The 22119-nt window shown below is 42.5% G+C and overlaps 1 protein-coding gene across 1 annotated transcript in view; it reads left to right on the top strand.

Moving 5' to 3' along the window:
- The window catches only part of LOC122561122 (guanine nucleotide-binding protein subunit alpha-14), a 169315-nt gene that overhangs the window by 56579 nt on the left and 90617 nt on the right, over positions 1-22119 (top strand). The window contains exon 2 of the mRNA XM_043712573.1: positions 9811-9995. Coding sequence (XP_043568508.1) covers positions 9811-9995 — 185 coding nt within the window. The remainder of the gene's footprint in view (positions 1-9810; positions 9996-22119) is intronic.

Genomic DNA, 22119 nt, shown 5'->3' with positions numbered 1-22119 from the left:
TCAATTATTGTTTGCCTCTTCGACACCCTGCATCCCTATCTTTTTTTTTTGACACTTGCCTTCAATTAAAACCCTTACCCTGCTCCACATATTTTATAATCAAAACCATGTTTCAGAAGGATCACCAATTCTGCAATGAGTTTGCCTGATTGATACGATTGTGTTGTGTAAAAGTCATATTGAGATGACTAAGGTTTTTGCCTTTGAGAATTGTGTAAGCGCATATGTGTGAATGAGGAGAAAGTGTAATCAGTTGGTCCCCATGAACCTGCTTGCCCGTTGTTTTAAATTAAGGCTGATCTCACTGTTGACATTGACTCCATTTTCCTGTCTACCCTCTTGTGCCTTTTGATTATTTACTCAAACAAACGTCTCATTCAATGATTGTGCCTCTCTGGGGAAGATGAATTCCACAGAAAAACAGCCCTCACGTATAAAGTCTCATCCTCTTGGGCATTAAATAGGCGATGCCTTATTTTAAAATGGTGTCCCTAATTCTAATCCCTCCCACAAACAGCACATCCTCTCAATCTTGCATTTAAATAATTCTCGTTCTTTCAAACCCAAATGGATACTAGTCCAACATTTCTTAAGGCAACCACTTCATCCAGTGTGCTTTTTTTTGGTAAGATCTGTAGGTCATTTTAACAGAATGTGGCAGTTATAAACTGGTAAAGGTTTACATCAGTAGTGGTATTGTGATCTGAATGTGTTCTGATTCAGTTTCGTGAGTGCTGATTAGACTTGCTCGGTTTAGAATTTGAGAATTGTGGTTGGTTGCTGCTGATGGAGGTGATCTCAGCAAGTATACTTAACTGAAATAAATGCATGATGGTGCAGGTGAAGTGTTCTGTCAAAATGTGCATTGTTTTAAATGTAATGAGAGAAAATGGCTTAGTCTCAAAAATAAAGCATTGATTTCCAAACAATGGTGTGTTTTGTATTTGCCAGTAGAATACATGCAAATATAAATTTAGATCTTAGACCAAGGTATTAATTTATTATAGTGCCACCTCTTAATAATGTGACTCAAAACTTGATTTTTTAAAAAGCCATGACACTAATTTTTTTTTCACTTTCTAAGGTGTTTATGTAACCATAAGGGTAGTCAGGCAGGTGATTTGCTTTCCAGGCTTCTGCTAATATTTATCTAAAGCTTGTTGCTGGAAGGTGCATGAACAGTGCAGGTAACTCATCAGAAATTGTCACCCAGTGCTTGGGCTTGGTTTGTTGTTTTTCCTGCAATTGAGATGGAATAGATGAGTCCTAACTGGATGCAAGTCGATATGCTTCATTACCTTAACCTTGCTTAAAATAATATGTTGTGAAGTTTCTGGTTTGAATTTTAGAAGATGCTTAACATATATATGGTCTGATATTCAGTGACAATCATGTAAAAACAATCCGTTGAAACAACAGCTTGCATTTTGCTACACTTTCAACATCAAAACATTCCCCATGTCCTTCATAGATGAATAATTAGACAAAAATGGGAAGGAAGATTGAAGCTTATATTGTACAGAACAAAACTTTAGATATTTCATGAACTTTGCATTTGAAATAAATTTTACAAGTGTTGTCACTGTCGTAGGAGGACTTGAAAGGCTGAAACATTTATCTCTCAGGATAAGGTGAAGGCAGAGAACAAGAAAGAACAGTTGCAAGAATGAGTGGCTGGTATGGTTGTTTCTTTCATTTAGCAGATGAGTGTCACTGGTTGGACCAGCATTTATTACCTATTCCAAATTGTCCTTGAGATGGTGGTGAGCTGCCTTTTTGAATCACTGCAATCTGTTTGGCAGTACATCTACAACGCTATATTTAAACAATTAAACCAGGGCAACTGGACTCAACATGAACTCTTTTTTTTCTGTCCACAGATGCTGTCAGACCTGCTGAGTTTCTCCAGTTTGTTTGTTACACATCTACGATGTTATTAGGGAGGGAGTTCTAGGACTTTGCTCTAACAGCAGGGAAGGAGCGATGCTATAATTCCAAGTCAGGATGGTGAGTGACTTGGAGGGGAACTTGCAGGTGGTGGTATTCCCAAGCATCTGCTGCCCTTGTCCTTCTAGGTAGAAGTGGTTGTGGGTTCGGAAGGTGTTGTCTTAACAGCTATTGGTGAGTTACTGCAGTGCATTGTTGGATGGTATATGCTGCTTCTACTGAGTGTCAGTGTTGGAAGGAATCGATGTTCATAGAGGGGGAAGAGATCATAGAGAAAGGGAAGTGCAAGGTTATGGAAAGACTTAAATGCCAGGACGAAAATAGGACAATAAGTGACCAGGGTAAAGTAACAAGTAGAGTTGTATTGAATAGATTTTAATGCAGGATAGGATACGTGTGGCAGAATTTTGAATTAGCTGAAGTTTGTCGGTTGAAGTTAGCAGGCATGGATGAATTAAATGAGTAAAGATGAGTGTAACATGTAAAAGGACTTGTATGTTCAGGTCTGTGTAGAATAGCATGTTAAGATTGTTGACTTTTGTTTAACCTGAAATAGTTGCAGAGGAATAGTTTTGAATCTGTTCAGTGTAGTGAGGCCAGACAGTGGTTTCTGTTTTGCTGGAGGAAATTTTGGTTCATCTTGGACTGGGAAATCTTGGACTCTGTCCTATAGCTATCACCCCTCAATTTAAAGCAATGTCCCCTCATGCTAGCCATCACCGTCCGAAGAACAAGGATCTCACTGTCCATCCTATCTAACCCTCTGATTATCTTCTGTCTCAATTAAGTCACCTCTCAACCTCCTTCTTCTCAAACGAAAACAGCCTCAAGTCCCTCAGCCTTTCCTCATAAGACCTCCATACCAGGCAACATCCTAGTAAATCTTCTCTGAACCCTTTCCAAAGCTTGCATATCCTTCTTATAATGCAGTGACCAGAACTGTACACAATACTCCAAGTACAGTCGCACCAGAGTTTTGTGCAGCTGCAGCATGACCTCATGGCTCCGAAATTCAATCCCTCTAGCAATGCAAGCTAACACACCGTGTGTGTTCTTAACCCTATCAATCTGTATGGCAACTTTCAGGGATCTACGTATATGGACACCGAGATCTCTGTTCATCGACACTACCAAGAATCTCACCATTATCCCAGTACTCTTTGTTCCTGTTACTCCTTTCAAAGTGAACCACCTCACACTTTTCCACATTAAACTCAATTTGCTACCCCTCAGCCCAGCTCTGCAGCTTATCCATGTCCTCCTGTAACCTGCAACATCCTTCAGCACTATCCACAATTCCACCGACCTTAGTGTTATTGCAGATTTAATAACCCTTCCTTCTATGCCCTCATCCAGTTCATTTACATAAATGAAGAACGGCAGTGGCCCCAAAACCGATCCTTGCGGTGCACCACTAGTAACTGAATTCCAGGATGGACATTTCTGATCCAAATCGCTAAATCTCTCTTTTTCTCTTTCTCTCTTTTTCTCTCTCTTTTTCTCTCTATCCTCTCTCCCATCCTCTCTCCCATCCTCTCTCCCATCCTCTCTCCCATCCTCTCTCCCATCCTCTCTCCCATCCTCTCTCCCATCCTCTCTCCCATCCTCTCTCCCATCCTCTCTCCCATCCTCTCTCCCATCCTCTCTCCCATCCTCTCTCCCATCCTCTCTCCCATCCTCTCTCCCATCCTCTCTCCCATCCTCTCTCCCATCCTCTCTCCCATCCTCTCTCCCATCCTCTCTCCCATCCTCTCTCCCATCCTCTCTCCCATCCTCTCTCCCATCCTCTCTCCCATCCTCTCTCCCATCCTCTCTCCCATCCTCTCTCCCATCCTCTCTCCCATCCTCTCTCCCATCCTCTCTCCCATCCTCTCTCCCATCCTCTCTCCCATCCTCTCTCCCATCCTCTCTCCCATCCTCTCTCCCATCCTCTCTCCCATCCTCTCTCCCATCCTCTCTCCCATCCTCTCTCCCATCCTCTCTCCCATCCTCTCTCCCATCCTCTCTCCCATCCTCTCTCCCATCCTCTCTCCCATCCTCTCTCCCATCCTCTCTCCCATCCTCTCTCCCATCCTCTCTCCCATCCTCTCTCCCATCCTCTCTCCCATCCTCTCTCCCATCCTCTCTCCCATCCTCTCTCCCATCCTCTCTCCCATCCTCTCTCCCATCCTCTCTCCCATCCTCTCTCCCATCCTCTCTCCCATCCTCTCTCCCATCCTCTCTCCCATCCTCTCTCCCATCCTCTCTCCCATCCTCTCTCCCATCCTCTCTCCCATCCTCTCTCCCATCCTCTCTCCCATCCTCTCTCCCATCCTCTCTCCCATCCTCTCTCCCATCCTCTCTCCCATCCTCTCTCCCATCCTCTCTCCCATCCTCTCTCCCATCCTCTCTCCCATCCTCTCTCCCATCCTCTCTCCCATCCTCTCTCCCATCCTCTCTCCCATCCTCTCTCCCATCCTCTCTCCCATCCTCTCTCCCATCCTCTCTCCCATCCTCTCTCCCATCCTCTCTCCCATCCTCTCTCCCATCCTCTCTCCCATCCTCTCTCCCATCCTCTCTCCCATCCTCTCTCCCATCCTCTCTCCCATCCTCTCTCCCATCCTCTCTCCCATCCTCTCTCCCATCCTCTCTCCCATCCTCTCTCCCATCCTCTCTCCCATCCTCTCTCCCATCCTCTCTCCCATCCTCTCTCCCATCCTCTCTCCCATCCTCTCTCCCATCCTCTCTCCCATCCTCTCTCCCATCCTCTCTCCCATCCTCTCTCCCATCCTCTCTCCCATCCTCTCTCCCATCCTCTCTCCCATCCTCTCTCCCATCCTCTCTCCCATCCTCTCTCCCATCCTCTCTCCCATCCTCTCTCCCATCCTCTCTCCCATCCTCTCTCCCATCCTCTCTCCCATCCTCTCTCCCATCCTCTCTCCCATCCTCTCTCCCATCCTCTCTCCCATCCTCTCTCCCATCCTCTCTCCCATCCTCTCTCCCATCCTCTCTCCCATCCTCTCTCCCATCCTCTCTCCCATCCTCTCTCCCATCCTCTCTCCCATCCTCTCTCCCATCCTCTCTCCCATCCTCTCTCCCATCCTCTCTCCCATCCTCTCTCCCATCCTCTCTCCCATCCTCTCTCCCATCCTCTCTCCCATCCTCTCTCCCATCCTCTCTCCCATCCTCTCTCCCATCCTCTCTCCCATCCTCTCTCCCATCCTCTCTCCCATCCTCTCTCCCATCCTCTCTCCCATCCTCTCTCCCATCCTCTCTCCCATCCTCTCTCCCATCCTCTCTCCCATCCTCTCTCCCATCCTCTCTCCCATCCTCTCTCCCATCCTCTCTCCCATCCTCTCTCCCATCCTCTCTCCCATCCTCTCTCCCATCCTCTCTCCCATCCTCTCTCCCATCCTCTCTCCCATCCTCTCTCCCATCCTCTCTCCCATCCTCTCTCCCATCCTCTCTCCCATCCTCTCTCCCATCCTCTCTCCCATCCTCTCTCCCATCCTCTCTCCCATCCTCTCTCCCATCCTCTCTCCCATCCTCTCTCCCATCCTCTCTCCCATCCTCTCTCCCATCCTCTCTCCCATCCTCTCTCCCATCCTCTCTCCCATCCTCTCTCCCATCCTCTCTCCCATCCTCTCTCCCATCCTCTCTCCCATCCTCTCTCCCATCCTCTCTCCCATCCTCTCTCCCATCCTCTCTCCCATCCTCTCTCCCATCCTCTCTCCCATCCTCTCTCCCATCCTCTCTCCCATCCTCTCTCCCATCCTCTCTCCCATCCTCTCTCCCATCCTCTCTCCCATCCTCTCTCCCATCCTCTCTCCCATCCTCTCTCCCATCCTCTCTCCCATCCTCTCTCCCATCCTCTCTCCCATCCTCTCTCCCATCCTCTCTCCCATCCTCTCTCCCATCCTCTCTCCCATCCTCTCTCCCATCCTCTCTCCCATCCTCTCTCCCATCCTCTCTCCCATCCTCTCTCCCATCCTCTCTCCCATCCTCTCTCCCATCCTCTCTCCCATCCTCTCTCCCATCCTCTCTCCCATCCTCTCTCCCATCCTCTCTCCCATCCTCTCTCCCATCCTCTCTCCCATCCTCTCTCCCATCCTCTCTCCCATCCTCTCTCCCATCCTCTCTCCCATCCTCTCTCCCATCCTCTCTCCCATCCTCTCTCCCATCCTCTCTCCCATCCTCTCTCCCATCCTCTCTCCCATCCTCTCTCCCATCCTCTCTCCCATCCTCTCTCCCATCCTCTCTCCCATCCTCTCTCCCATCCTCTCTCCCATCCTCTCTCCCATCCTCTCTCCCATCCTCTCTCCCATCCTCTCTCCCATCCTCTCTCCCATCCTCTCTCCCATCCTCTCTCCCATCCTCTCTCCCATCCTCTCTCCCATCCTCTCTCCCATCCTCTCTCCCATCCTCTCTCCCATCCTCTCTCCCATCCTCTCTCCCATCCTCTCTCCATCACTAAAGTAAACATAACTGAATTGTAGTCTCTATTACAAATACTCTTCTACCTCCAAATCTAACACCCAGCCGGGTTAATTACCCAGTACCCAATTCAATGCGGCCTTGTCCGTTGTTGGCCTGTTGTATATACTGTCAGGAAATCCTCCTGCACACGAGACAAAAATTGACTCATCTAAGTATTCAAACTATAGTATTTTAGTCAATATTTGGAAAGTTAAAGTCCCCCATAGCTACCCTGTTACTTTTGCTCCTACCCAGAATTATCTTTGCTATCCTTTCCTCTACATCTCTGGAGCTATTTGGAGACCTATAGAAAAGTCCCAACAGGGTGATACCTCCTCCTTTCCTGTTTCTAACCTTAGCCCATACTACCTGAGTCGACAAGTCCTCAAACGTCTTTTCTGCCGCTGTAATATTGTCCTTGACTAACAAATGCTCCACCACCACCACCACCATCTCTGTTCTTGCTGAAACATCTAAATCCTGGAACCTGCAACAGCCATTCCTGTCCCTGCTCTATCCATGTCTCCGAAATGGCCACAACATCAAAGTCCCGGGTACCAATCTATGCTGCAAGTTTACCCACCTTATTCCAGATGCTCCTGGCATTGAAGTAAATACACTTCAAACCATCTCCATGCTTGCTGGTGCCCTCTTGTGACCTTGAAACCTTATTTCTGACTTCACTACACTCAACCTCCTGGACACTGAAACTACAATTTTGGTTCCCATCCCCCTGATGAATTAATTTAAATGCTCCCAAAGAGCATGAGCAAATTCCCCGCCTCAGGATATTCGTACCCGTCTTGTTCAGGCGTAGATCATCATGTTTGTAGGGGTCCCACCTACCCCAGAATGAGCTCCAATTATTCACGTATCTGGACCCCACCCCCCGCCCCGATCCCTCTAGCTGTGAATTCAACTCCTCTCTCCCTATTCTTCACCTTGCTGGCATGGGCAACAAACCAGAGACGACAACACTTTGTTCTCGCTCTCAGCTTCTACCCTAACTGCCTGAATTTCTGCCTCAAATTACCATCCCTTTTCTTACCAATGTCGTTGGTGCCTATATGGACCATGATTTGGGGCTGGTTCCCCTCTCCCTCAAGGATCCCGAACACATGATCCGAGACATCATGGACCCTGGCTCCTGGGAGGCCACACACCAACTGTGAGTCACTCTTGTTCCCACAGAACCTCCTATCTGTCCCCCTAACTATGGCGTCCCCAATAACTGATGCTCTGCTCATCTCCTCCCTTCCCTTCTGAGCAACAGTGTCAGACTCTATGCCAGAGACCTGTACCCAAGGCTTACCCCTGGTAAGTCATCCCCTCCAACAGAATCCAAAATGGTATACTCGTTATTGAGAGGAATGGCCACAGGTGATTCCTGCACTGCTTGTGGGTTCCCTTTTTGTACCCTGACTGTAACTCTGCTGCCTTTCTCTTGTATGTGAGATGTGACTACCTCCCTGTAACTCTCCTGTATAACTCTCTCTGTCTCCTGAATGATCTGAAGTTCCTCCAGCTCCAGTTTCCTAGTGCAGTTTTCGAGGAGCTGGACTTGGGTACTCTTCCTGCAGATACTTTCAGCAGGGGCATGAGTGGTGACCCTTACCCTCCCACATTGTGCAGGAGGAGCATTCAACTGCCTTAACCTCCATTCCCACTATTCTAAATTCCCACAGACGCTATTGAAAAATAAAGAATAAAAAAGACTGGTTACCTTACCAATCCGGTGCACAGACCTGATTTTGGTTAGAGGAGGAGGATGGGTGGAAGACACTATCTAAGTAGTATTTCGTTTAACACAACCACCCAAATATTTTACTTCACTTACTCAGCAGTCCGTGTCTGCTCCTGCCTATTCATGAAGTAAGTTTTTTAAATTAGTGACTCTCCTTCCTGGCAGCTCCCTGGTCAACGCTCCCACTTTTCCTGCTGCCGAAACAAAAATGAAGAGTCCCAATACTCAAGGTGTGTTTTTAAATCCATGTCAGTTGTGGGTCCCACATTCAGTTCAGTGTGAGTAATACAGCCATTCAATGAACCACACAGTAAAATTGAAGAAAACCTGCATGAACTAAGACACAGAAGCTCATTGATATCACAGTAAAATCTCTCCTGGTGCATGCACAATATGTCTGCATCAGTGCAGCACAGTACAGACCACATTTAAAATGGTTGTCTGCATGTTGTGTGGCATTTTCTATTCCCATATCAATACTGCTACTGAGCTCAGTTTCAAGAATATCAGTTTATCTTGTGCTCATGTCTTACACATGCTCCTATAAATGAGTTAAGTGGATGACTTGTGTGACAATCATGAGGACATTCATGAAGGGAACCCAGGTTTCAATATTGCGTTGATCTAATTAGGTGCTAAAATAGAGGAATATGGAATGATGGGATGTTATGTTATGAATGAATTTGAAAACATATTAAGATAAAGATGGAACAATCCTTAAAATTAACACTGAGAAAGTGAGGACTGCAGATTCTGGAGATCAGAGTCAAAAAGTGTGGCGCTGGAAAAACAGTGCAAGTCAGGCAGCGTTCGATCAGGAATGTGAGGGTGGAGGATTAAGAGCTTATGTTCGAAATATTGACTCTCCTACTCCTTAGATGTTGCCTGATTAGTTGTACTTTTCCAGCACCAGACTTTTTGACTGATTAAAATTAACACACTGACTTACTGTCAGCAAGTTCATGCTCTTGGAGCATAGTATTTGTTTTAGTGCCATTGTTTCTTGCTTGCATGTCTGTCGCTCTTGTCCACTGTTCAATTTGACTGCATATCACGTTTTGAATGCATATCACGTTTTGAATAATAACTTGCCATTCAGCTCACGTACAATATATCTTCTTTGAACTCTTTCTTGTTAATTATGTTATGCACCTTCTAAATTGATGTGATAAGTATGGTTTCCTGGTGGCAGGCTGCAGCTAGATTATCAATAAAATCCATCAGGAGCATGTTGACTGATTTCCCCACTGTAATGCATTTGCACTTGCAACCTTTTTCAGTGGAACAGCATATCGGACAGTAATCTCAATTTGTGGTTGATGCTTATAGTCTCTGAGGTTAACAATATCAGCCTAATAACTTTGTTCAAGACGATTATTGCTGTCGTGTACTAAATGCCTATGGTTGTTTCTGAAAGATTGTTCAATAAACAGCATGAATGTTACAAGTTCTGAAGAATTGGTTAACAGCATGGAAGGCATTCTGCTGGAGAACAAAAATATTTCTTAATCTACATTTTTTTTGGCAAGTGGTGAGGAAGAGCTATGTAACAACCTCCTAAGAGAGAGTGCAGTTGTTGGAGAGAAATATGTTTTGTGCAATGGATTTGGTAACACCCAAAGGGGTAGGTTTAATATTATACTATATTCTTTGTTTGATTTTAGGGACTGGTGAAAGTGGCAAAAGCACATTCATCAAGCAAATGAGAATCATCCATGGTGATGGCTATTCCGATGAAGACAGAAAGAACTTCACAAAGCTCGTATTTCAGAACATTTTCACTGCAATGCAAGCAATGATAAGAGCTATGGACACACTCCGTGTACAATACAAGAATGAACAAAACATGGTATGTTTTTGTGATGTGTGCAAAGTGTATCTTTGAAATAAAAGACGGTTTGTGAAGGTTTGTAGCTCAGGTTGAGGTTTAGGGTGTAGGTTTGCTCGCTGAGCTGTAGGTTTGTTATCCAGACGTTTCATTACCTGGCTACGTAACATCATCAGTGGCGACCTCCAAGTGAAGCGAAGCTGTTGTCTCCTGCTTTCTATTTATATCTTTCTCCTGGATGGGGTTCCTGGGGTTTGTGGTGATGTCATTTCCTGTTCATTTTCTGAGGGGTTGATAGATGGCATCTAGATCTATGTGTTTGTTTATGGCGTTGTGGTTGGAGTGCCAGGCCTCGAGGGATTCTCTGGCATGTCTTTGCTTAGCCTGTCCCAGGATAGATGTGTTGTCCCAGTCAAAGTGGTGGTTTTTTTCTTCCGTGTGGCGATAGCCACAAAAAGACACGACTCCCTCTCCCTCATAGCCCTACACACGGAAGAAAAAAACCACCATTTCGACTGGGACAACACATCTATCCTGGGACAGGCTAAGCAAAGACATGCCAGAGAATTCCTAGAGGTCTGGCACTCCAACCACAACACCATAAACAAACACATAGATCTGGATGCCATCTATCAACCCCTCAGAAAACGAACAGGAAATTACATCACCACAAACCCCAGGAACCCCATCCAGGAGAAAGATATAAATAGAAAGCAGGAGACAACAGCTTCGCTTCACTTGGAGGTCGCCACTGATGATGTTACCTAGCCAGGTAATGAAATGTCTGGATATCAAACCTACAGCTCAGCGAGCAAACCTACACCCTAACGTTTGTAGGATTGTTTTTTCATGTGAGCAAGGATTTTGAGTCAGATGATCAGTTACAGTAAAATTACTATGTTCGCATTGCCTTACTTCACGAAAGCAATCATTCAACAATACTTGCCATGCATCAAAAACCTGCCTGGCATAAAAGTGCACATTGCACATGTACTGTACATATGCAGCTTGACATGTTTGTCATGTGCTTAGAAATTAATGATTGCAGCTGTCTCTCAGAACCCATCCCCTTTGCCAGGACTTTATTGCAACAATTTTGATATGTTTGAATTGTGAGGTCAAGCCACTAAATTTTTAAAATCAGTAATCCATGATTTAAATGTAAAGTATAATTCTCAAACTATCTCATTTACTTGTAAGTATTTTGCTGACACACCTTTGGCACCATTACAGTATCATCCCTAAATTCATCCAACAGCACTGTGCTGCTGTTGAAAAACAGGAGTCCAATTAAAAGTGTGGCCTAAAAACAGAATATCAATTATTTTCAAGCTAAATTATTGACATGCTAAATGTAAATCAAAATCAAGAAAACTATTTATCTGATCAAAAAGTGATACATGTCCGCAATGCTCAGTCTAAACAAATGTCTGAGACAAACAGCGTTTGTGACATTATTCTTTTAGATCAATTCTTTATTGTACAAATGCAGGAATGTATAACATGAAGAAATGTAAAAGAATTTCTCAGCATGTTCAATTCTATGGTCATGTCACCTGGACCACAGGCACCAGTTTAACAGAATGATGGATAACACTGTTTTTATGTTTATAGTAATCTTTCACACAATGCAGCCATAGGTAAAAGATGCAATAATAGCAATCTCTCACACTTGTATTGAGTAAGACCAATAATACTGACACTGGATAAGCTATGTAAATTTCTGATAGTTGCTAGCAACTTCAAAATGAACTTGGCAGGTTTCCCAATGTGGCCACCAGAGGGATTCTTTTGCTTTTAAAAAAGATCTTCATGGCTAACAGTTCTGTATGACTGGTTTAGTTCAGTCACTACTTGAGAGATAAGGTTGAGGTTGCACTTATTGATTGCCTTTTATTCTTAGACACATTCGCAAATGTCATTTTGTAGTTTTTCTGTCATTCTCCCAACTCTGCAAAAACAAATGCGTCCTTGTTTTATCTGTCTCAGTTTAACCAGGATCTCATTTCAGTAGTAAAACAAGCTTGAGCGGATAAATGGCCTACTTCTGTTCTTGAGTTCCATGTGGACTTAAGTAATTTTTTAACATTTATTCCTTCCGCTGCTAACATGATGCAACAATGCATCCAACTGGACTTATGTGCAACCTGAGCACATTTCGCCCAATCCCATTCCCATCAATTTTGATTGTTTGTTAGCCATTTAGGCTTTACATTCTGAAATTTCATTTCTGGACATGTCTGCCTTTCCAATATTCGCTTCATCCTTGAAGAGCCACCTGAAAACCTATCTGTTTGATAAGATTTTGGTTATGATCCTAACACCTATTCCTTTTTTCTTGGTACCCATTGTGTCCTATTGCAGCTCTGAATTGCTTTGGAAGATTTTTCTACTTTTAACCTCACAATGAAAATGGGAGAAAATAAGTATATGTTGGATTTACTATTTGTTGAGCATTATTTCAAATTGCAAATCTATTTGTTTATGATCAAATGTCTTAAAAATGTCATCTAAACTCAATCACCTGCGACAGAAAACTTTCCTAAAATGATTGCTCATCTTGTTTGATTTCATGTATGTTACACATTCATAAATGAGCAAATTACAACTGCCGTATACAAGTAAATAGCTACATTATTTTCAGCTTAACCAACAGAAATGTTTAATTTAAAACACAATTTGGGAATTTATAATGAAAATTGGTATAACTTAGTTGAATGCTCTTCACAATGTACTATCGATCAGTCATCTAACAAAAAGAAAAGGTCCATATGTTCTGCTCAGATTGCATACATTTTCTGTTGCCAATTAGGATAATACTCATTAAAAGGAATTTTAATATATCATCAATTAAAATGCCAAAAATGAGAACCCAAACTTGCATGTCATTTTCCCATTTTGAGAAAGGTAACACTGAGAAGTGAATATCTTTTATTCCGTCATGGGACCATGGGCATTGGATAAGCTAGCATTTGGCGATCGTCAGTAGGATTTGGAGTCAGGTGCGAGGTACTTCTTTCAGACTTTGCAGCTGTTAATCTGTTCTTTGGACTAACCATATAAAATGCAGTGGCTCTTCCAATCTGTTGTCAGTGGTAAGCCCCGATTGATATGGATCATGGGGAATTCAGCAATGGTAATGCCATTAATTGCCAAGAGATGATGGTCACTGGCACTTGTGTGGCTAATGACATGTGAGTCACTTTTTAGCCCAAGCCTGAATGTTGTCCATGTCCTTTTGCATTTAGACATAGCTGCCTTGGAATTTGTGTTGAATATCATTGGAGTTGTCATCAAGAAACCACCCTGCTTCTGATTTTTGAGGTGGTAGGAAGGTTGTAGATGAAGCGGCTGAAGTTAGTTAAGTCTCGGACATTATCCTGAGGAACTCTTGCAGTAGTGTTCTGGGAACTGAGGTGATTGACCTCCAACAGCTGCAACCATCTTCCTTTGTTCTAGCTATGGCTCCAATCAGCAGAGAGCTTTTGCCCAATTTACATTGATGCAAGTTTTCACAGACTACTTGGTGCCACATTTGGCCAAATATTGCCTTGGTGTTACAATCAGTCTCAACACAGGTGAAAGATCTGAACTCCAGAAGTGAACTAAGACTTTGTAGCTGAATGGCCCTGGCAGAACCCAAACTGATTTTTGTTGCTGAGTTTGTGCGCCTTGACAGGATTGTTATTAACATTTTCTATCACTTTGCTGATGATTGAGCGTAGATTGATGGAATGGTAGTTGGTGAGATTGGATTTGTCCTGTTTGTGAAGAAGACGTATTGACCCGGCTTTATGGATAGGAACCCAGGTGCCAGCGTTGTAGCTAAACTTGAACAGCTTTGTTGGAGCAAGCGTTAGTTTTATTCATCAAACCTGACTCTTAACATCCTTTCAGCAGTCTGGTTGCAAACTAAATTTTGTATTTTAGAATAATTCAAATTGTTTACTTTGAATTACATTTCCACTGCATAAAATGCAAAGTGCAGTAGAAGTAAATTGCACTGAACTATCTGTAGTTTTATAAGTTGAATGATTTTAGTCACTGTAATCTAGAATTTACAGTGAATAGTATGTGCACGGGACAGCAGAACACTTCTCCTATTTTTGTTCAGTGTCTTCATTGGTTCTGCTCTTCAGCAATACGCAGCTCAAAAATTGTTTCCACTCAGATTTTTAATGCAGCGTCTGAAGTAATTTTCTTTTCAAATGAAGCCTGTTTGAAATGGTTATGGTGGGAATTGTCCATGTGTTAGTGTATTCATCAGCTGCTTGGCCTCATTTTGGAAATGTGTAGCACTCGAATGAAAATGAGCTGATTACGCACCAGTAAATATGTACAGTTATAGTTTCCTTAATGTTATCAATTTTTTTCACATTTAATAAACATTGTCTTCTGATCAAAATTTTAGTTCTATTGGAGATAGGATTTTGACAAATTCTGTGTGTTTAAGTCTGTATCGAAGGACATACATTTTTTGCTTTATTAATGAGTAATTGGCGACATTAACTAACAAATGTTAAACGTTTGCTGTATGTTTGCAGTCAATATTGTAAACTTAATCCACTATTACGTATTGCAGATTATTCATGGGCATTGTCTTCAAATTGTTTACATTTTTTTATTTTGCTTCCCCCAACGTCATACAAATTGTCATTGCTCTCATTTTTATTTATGATTTTGTTGCACACAAGTTAGTGGTTCTCGTTAACTCCATAACAGTGAAAAGATTTGAAAAGCAACAAATTATTTGAGATTATCTCAGGATGTTCAGGCAATTTCAGTATCCTATTAAAATTGGTAGAACCATAGTTTCCGTTATGCTTTTGTCGTTTACTTTATATTTAGGATGTAAGAATTGCTAGCATAGACAGCATTAATTGTGCATCCCTAATCCCTCTTTTTGAGTGTTCTGGTGGAGAGTAGCCTTTAACAGCTATAATCTTTCTGGTGTAGATCCACCTACACTGTTGTGAGGGTGTTTCAGGATTTTGACCCAGCAACAGTGAAAAATTAATTAGTCCCAAGTCAGGCTTGGAGAAAAACTTGCAGATATTAGTGGTGTCTTGATCTCCTGCTCTTGACATTTCAATGGTAGTGGGTTTGAGAGCTCTGTTGAAGGAGCCCTGATGAGTTCTAGCAGTGCATTTCGTAGGTGGTATACCATTACACGAATGATGTGTGGGCAGCCTAGTCACAGATGATCAGTTTTTTGAGTGTTTTTGATACATGATCTTCAAGGTAAGTGGAGAGTATTTCATCACATTCTAGTCATGTGTCTTGTAAGTGATAGGTAATCTCTGGGAAGTCGGGAGGTAAATTAACTGCCTCAGAATTCCCATCCTCTCCCTTGGTTTTAGAGTTGCAGTATTTATATAGCTAGTCCAGCTATGTTTCTGTCAATTGTTACCCCTAGAATATTGATGGTTCCTAATGTTTACATTATAAATTTCCATGAGCCAAATCTCTGAACCAATGCTCCTGGTTTGGGTGCCACCTTGAGGCAGGTGAGGTTTTAACTTTGAATTTCTATCACTTTTATGTATTGTTGGACTTCAGTAATTATTTACTGAAGAGGGATCTTGTCCTCAAGTGGTCTAAAAGTCGGGGGGGCGGGGAAAGGTGCTCTTAACATCATCTTTAAAGAAATTTAAATAAGAAATATAAGTCATATCAGTGACGCCATGCAATTCCTTTTTTAAAAAATAAGGCTTCTTTGACATTTCTTTTGTCACGTCCACTTGCCCCTCAGACTCTGGTCCCTGAAAAGTCTTGTTTGAAAATCAGTGCTTACGTGAGGTGTATGCTCTATTTCACTTGGTAAAAAATAAATTTTACTTTTGCTTCTGGTCTCCCTTCTGAATTTTTAATAAATTTTTGCCCTCTTCCCAAACTATTGTCCTTCTAGCTGTGCTCTGCAACGTACTTTCTAGCCAGCCCATCTGTACTGTGAAGTTTCTGCCTTGCTGGCGATCGTGCTCAGGATTTCAGAGCTTGAGGCTGGAGACACTGGAGAACCATAAGAGATTAGAGATTTTAGCATTCTAGGAGGTGGTCATCCAACAGGCAATGAGAGTTAGTGGATTGTAGATAAACATCTAAAAGACTAAGAAGCAAAACATGCGGGAGTCTGCAAATGTGTGTGTCATTCAGGCCTGTGCGTGACTTTGGAGACTGATGTGACTGGTGATACCTCGAAGTAGTGCTGACCATGGTACCATTTGGAAAGGACTGGAAGGACACTGGAAGGAGCAGCAAAGAGTAGAAATGTACTTGTCAGGAGGACGGTTGGCTATTTTCATAACTGCTTCTGTGAGTCCCACATTGTGTTGTGGTTCCCTCCTACTGAGGTAAAGAACATTACTGAGAAGATGCAGAATGCTTTTCAGGTAAAAAGAGTTTTCCAGAAATTATGGTACATGTCAGTTATAATGCAAAGTGCAGTTGAAGACCTGTGCGCAGATTTTTAGGAATTAGGGGAGAGAAGATAAAATGTTTTATACCTCTAGTAATCTTTCAATTACTTCCAGTTTCATGCACCAAAGCAAGTAGAAAAAAAAAGGCCAGGAGGATCAGTGTGACCTGAAACATGGTGTTGGAGAGGTTTCAAATTATTAGAAATGAGACCACAACTACTCATTTAATGACCTGGACAAAATAACTGAGGGTATTGTTGTTGTTTGCAGAGACATAAAGATAAGTGGAGGGACAGGTGTTGATGAAGCGGGGAGCCTACAGAAGGACTTGGGCATGCTAGGAAGTTTACAAAAGTGATCCCAGGGATGAAGGGCTTGTCTCATGAACAATTGAGGACTCTGCATTTGAATTAAATGTAGTTTAGAAGAATGAGGTGGGAATCTGGTGGAAACTTGCAGAATACTAAGGGGCCTGGATAGAGTGGACGTGGAGAAGGTGGTTGCACTAGTAGGAGAAACTAGGGCCCAAGGATACTGCCTCAGTGAAAGGCTGACCCTTTAGAACAGAGATGAGGAATTTCTTCAGCCAGAGGGTGGTTAATCTGGAATTTATTGCTACAGAGGGCTGTAGAGACCAAGTTATCATGTGTCGAAACAGAGTTTCTTGATCGATAAGAAAATCAAGGGTTACTAGGCGAAGGCAGGCCAATGGGGTTGAGAAATGTGATCAAATGGCAGAGCAGACTCAATGGGCTGAATGGCCTAATTCTGCTCCAGTATCATATCGTATCATTGTATTGTAACCTTGGACTGCTCAATAGAGAGCTTAGCTATATTTAATTAGCTAAATAACTGTCCATTGCTATAGTGACTTTGAATTTTTCTTCGTGTCAGTTGTCATAGCTGTCTGCCTGTGCAAGTTAGCCATGGTACATTTTGTCACTTGTTGCTGCCTTTATCTTAACCTTAGTGGCAAATGTGGAAAATGCTCCTTGTACATCAATACTGTGCTCCCATGAAAGCTGCTCGTGGTGGGAGCTCTGAAGAAATCTTTTCAAGTTTAAAGACTTCACCCTTTAGTTTACGCACACTCAACTTCATGAACTTTCCAACTACATTCACTGCTATTCACCCAGCATTTTTTTCGAATGAAAGGTCACAACATTAGCTGTTCCTCTCATTAGCTGCACAGTACTGTGAAACATGCTAATCTTTATTCCAGAATATTGCTGCTCTTCTTTCACATTTCCTGCATCTGTAGTATGTTGAATTTGTAACATTTTGTTTGGAATATCTTCTGAATGAACTGTGACCTGGTTTTGTGAACTTTTAACTGCGAATGCGTACATAAGAGAAGAAATAGAAGCAGGAGTAGGGTATTTATGGTCCTTCAAGTTCTGTCTTCCATGCAATGAGATAGCTGAATTGTCCACTTCAATACCATTTCCCTGAACTATCCCCATTTGCCTTAATGTACTTTATATATAGAAAACTATTGGCTTTGCTGTTAAATTCTCAATGACTGAATTTCCTCAGCTCTCTGGGTCAGAGAATTCCCAAGATTGACTACCCAGTGAAGAAAGTCCTCATGTCAGGCCTGTAGTTTATTCTAAGGACATATCCTCATTACAAGACCTCCCGGTCAGGGCAACATCCACCCATATATGTTGATCTTTGTAAGAATGTTTTGTTTAAGAGGGATCGTATCTTGCTATTAAACTCGAGAGAGTGTCCCAGTCTATTTAATCATAGGACAAGCCCTCCATTCTAGGAATTTGCTTGGTTAACTTCCAATGCTCTGCTTCTATGCCAACAATATCTTGCCTTGGATAAAGAGGCCAGAACTATCCACAGTACTCCAGATGTGGTCTCTGAGGTCCCATGTAATTGGTGTGAAATTTTACTTTTGAGTGTTTAATTCAGTTCTAAATTCAAATTCACTTGTATTAAAATACCATCTGCTTTGCTTGCTGTACCTACGTATTAAGTTTCAGTGAAGGTTCAGTCTTTTGCCATTTTTAAAAAAAAAATTGCATTTCTGTTTTTGTAGATAAGTGGATAACTTCTCATTTCTCCATATGCTACTCCATAATGCTGCATTATTGCCTACTCACTTTGCCTCTCTAATTCCCCTTGAAGTACCTTTGCATGCACTCCACAACACCCACTGACTCTCTCCCAGTTTTGTGACATCTGTATGAGAGATGTTTTAAGGGTCAAAACTTTGTGCTTCATTAATGACGTTATGAGTTTTTTCTGAGTAAACATCAGTTCCAAGAAGACATAAAGAATAAGAACAGGAGTAGGCCATTTGGCTTCTCGAGACGACTCCTCCATTCAGTAGGATTGTGACCGATCCAAGTCTCCGCGTATCCACTTTCCTGCCCTTTCCCTGTGATCCTTGTTCCTCGTACTGATCAAGAACTAACTTTCCCAGCCTTAAGCAGACCCAAGAAATGTAATCTCACACCTCTCCGGCAAGGAGTTCCAAAGACACTCAATCCCTACGCCCATGCAATGTCTTTCCACCGACACATTCATCAAATATTATCCTGCCTTGAGTGAGATAATCTGTGCATGAAGAGTATAAATTGATTTGAGATTTTGAGTGGCTTGTTAAAACTCTTTGTAAAGACACAAGTGCATTTTTAACAGTTTTTTATTCTTCAATGTTTATCAAGAAAGCTAGTTTCTGTTTTTGAATAAATTCATGTTAATTCTCTATATTAGCGGAATGTTTTATGTCTATCTTTATTGATTTGAAGTTATACAGATCAGAAGCATTTAGTTCCTAATATGTAGGGAAAGTGCATTTTAATGCAGCACTGGTGCTTTAAACATAAAACACAGGTTGGCTTTTACCCTTTCGAGAATAAAGGAATTTTGCCAGTACAGGGTATTCATTCTTAAATTGTACAATACCAGTTATCAACAATAGATGATTTTGTTTTTTGTGACCAGATGTTTCGAACTTCTTCCCTCCCCCTACTCTACATTAATAATGTGCAACAATGGATTAGTTTTCTGCACAAATGTTCTGAAAGAAAAAAACATACAGATTTTCTCAAATATAATCAATTGAAACCTCAGGATCTTTTCAATTGAATTGAAACGGATCCTCAGATTTATATTAGTTAATAGCTTTAAAATTTACAGCATCTTTGTAAGTGTTCAATTTGGAATTCATCCTTACAGTGAATTCATAGCTATGTATGGATAAGCATGCATGATGCAGTAAAAGTCACAATTTCCTGATTGCTCAACTCGTTTAACCGTTTATTCGCCAAGTCCTTCAGGAAAGTTCACAACATCAGTGAATCACTCGCTCTGAGTTAACTGATCACAGCAAGGTCTCAATTTGAGTTTGGGCATCTGCTTTCATTATTTGATAAAGTCCCGCTTATGTAGAAACCCACAGAATTGAGGGCAAATTACTGACATGGTGGGAAATTGCTTGAGTGGCAAGCAACAGAGTAGGAATATTGAGTAGTACTCACATTGGCAGGATGTGACCAGTGGTGCCCCACAAAGATCTCAATTAAGACCTCAGTTATTTACTTATTTATTAATGACTTGCATAATGGCATAGAAAGTCTTCTATCCAAATTGTTAATGACAGGTGGTGTTGTCGATGATAGCATAAAGTTATAAAGGTGTATTGATAAACTTACAATGGACAAAACTGTGGCAGATGAAGTTCAATGTAAGCAAATATGAGGTTATTCATTTCTGATTGAAGGAGGATGTATCAGGGTATTTTCCAATGGTATGAAGTAGATGCCCAAAGAGACTTGGGAGTTCAGATGCAGAGACCTTTAAAGCATCTATGTGCAGAAAATAATCAACAATGCTAAAAAAAACTGGTCTATGTATCTAGAAGTCTAGAGTAGAAGGGGTGCAGAGCTAGGCTGCAGTTATACAAAACCTTAGTTAGACCCTGCCTTGGAGTTCAGTTGGCAGCTCTGGGCACTGCACTTTAGGAAAGTATTGGCTTTGGTGAAAGTACAGTTTCGGCTTACAGAAAGGATACCTGGACTTTAGACTTTAGAAAAGCAGGACGTCCAAGGTGGTTATCTCCAGTTTGCTTCCAGTTCCTTGGGCTAGTGTGGCCAGAAACAGGGAGATAATGGACTTGAACGTGTGGTTGGGGAACTGGTGCAGGAAGCAAGGATTTAAGTTCTTGGATCACTGGGGTATATTTTGTGGTAAGCATAAATTCTACAAGAGAGATGGCTTGCCCCTTAATAGGTTAGGGACCAGCATTCTGGCAGGCAGGTGTTCTACTGCAACACCACTACATTTAAACTAAGTAGTGGGGGGGAGGGGACAAGCTGGATGTTTAAAAAGGAAATTGAAGGGAAAGTTAGAACAAGAGAAGTCAAGAAAGACAACTGTATCAATGAGGCAGAAAACTCGGAAAGGCATCATGCTGTAAGGTTGAGTGAAATAAGGGTTGATGGGAAGGGTGAGAGCAGTAACAAATTAAAAATACTATACATGCATGCACGAAGCATTAGACATAAGATGGATGAGCTTGAGGCTCTTGGAAATTGGCAGATACGATATTGTGGGGATAACTGAGACGTGGCTTCAAGTTCAAGTGGACAGGGCCTGGGAAATGAATATTCAAGGCTACTCGTGCTATCGTAAGGACAGACTGACGGGCAGAGGGGGTGGGGTAGCCTTGTTGGTAAGGGAGGATATTCACTCCCTTGCGCGGGGGGACCTAGAGTCAGGGGATGTAGAGTCAGTGTGGATAGAGCTTCGAAATACTAAGGGTAAAAAGACCCTCTTGGGAGTCATCTACAGGCCCCCAAACAGTAGTCTGGATGTGGGATGTGTTAAATCAGGAGCTGAAATTGGCCTGTCGCAAAGATGTCACTACAGTTGTTATGGGGGATTTTTACATGCAGGTAGACTGGGAGAATCAGGATGGTATTGGGCCTCAAGAAAGAGACTTTGTGGAGTGCCTCAGAGATGGATTCTTAGAGCAGCTGGTGCTGGAGCCGACCAGGGAGAAGGCAATTCTGGATCTGGTATTGTGTAACGAACCAGAATTGGTCAGAGACCTCTAAGTGAAGGAGCCATTGGGAAGTAGTGACCAAAATACAATAAGCTTCAACCTGCAATTTGAGAGGGAGAGGATACAGTCGGAAGTGACAGTACTTCTGTTGAATAAAGGGAATTATGGAGCTGAGGGAGGAGCTGGCCAAAGTTCAGTGGTGCAATACCTTAGCAGGGATGACCGTGGAGGAACAATGGCAGATATTTCTGTGTATAATGCAGAAGTTGCAGGATCAGTTCATTCCTAAAAGGAAGAAAGATCCCAGGAGGAGGCATAGGCGGCCATGGCTGATGAGGGAAGTAAAGAAACATATAAAGTTAAAAGAGAAAAAGTATAACATAGCTAAGATAAGTGGGAAAACTGAGGACTGGGAAGCTTTTAAAGAGCAACAGAGGATTACTAAGAAGGAAATACGCAGAGGAAAAATGAGGTACGAAGGTAAACTGGCCAAGAATATTAAGGAGGATAGTAAAAGCTTTTTTAGGTATGTGCAAGGCAAAAAAATGGTTAGGACAAAAATTGGGCCCTTGAAGACAGAAACAGGGGAATATATTACTAGGAACAAAGAAATAGCAGAGGAATTAAAAGGGTACTTCAGATCTGTGTTCACTGGAGAAGACACAAGCAATCTCCCTGAGGTAACAGTGGCTGAAGGACCTGAAAT

This window comes from Chiloscyllium plagiosum, chromosome 2 (genome assembly GCF_004010195.1).
Source record: "Chiloscyllium plagiosum isolate BGI_BamShark_2017 chromosome 2, ASM401019v2, whole genome shotgun sequence".
Taxonomy (NCBI): Eukaryota; Metazoa; Chordata; class Chondrichthyes; order Orectolobiformes; family Hemiscylliidae; genus Chiloscyllium; species Chiloscyllium plagiosum.
The sequence above is the reverse complement of the archived record's forward strand: the minus strand, read 5'-3'. Positions and strand labels throughout refer to the sequence as shown.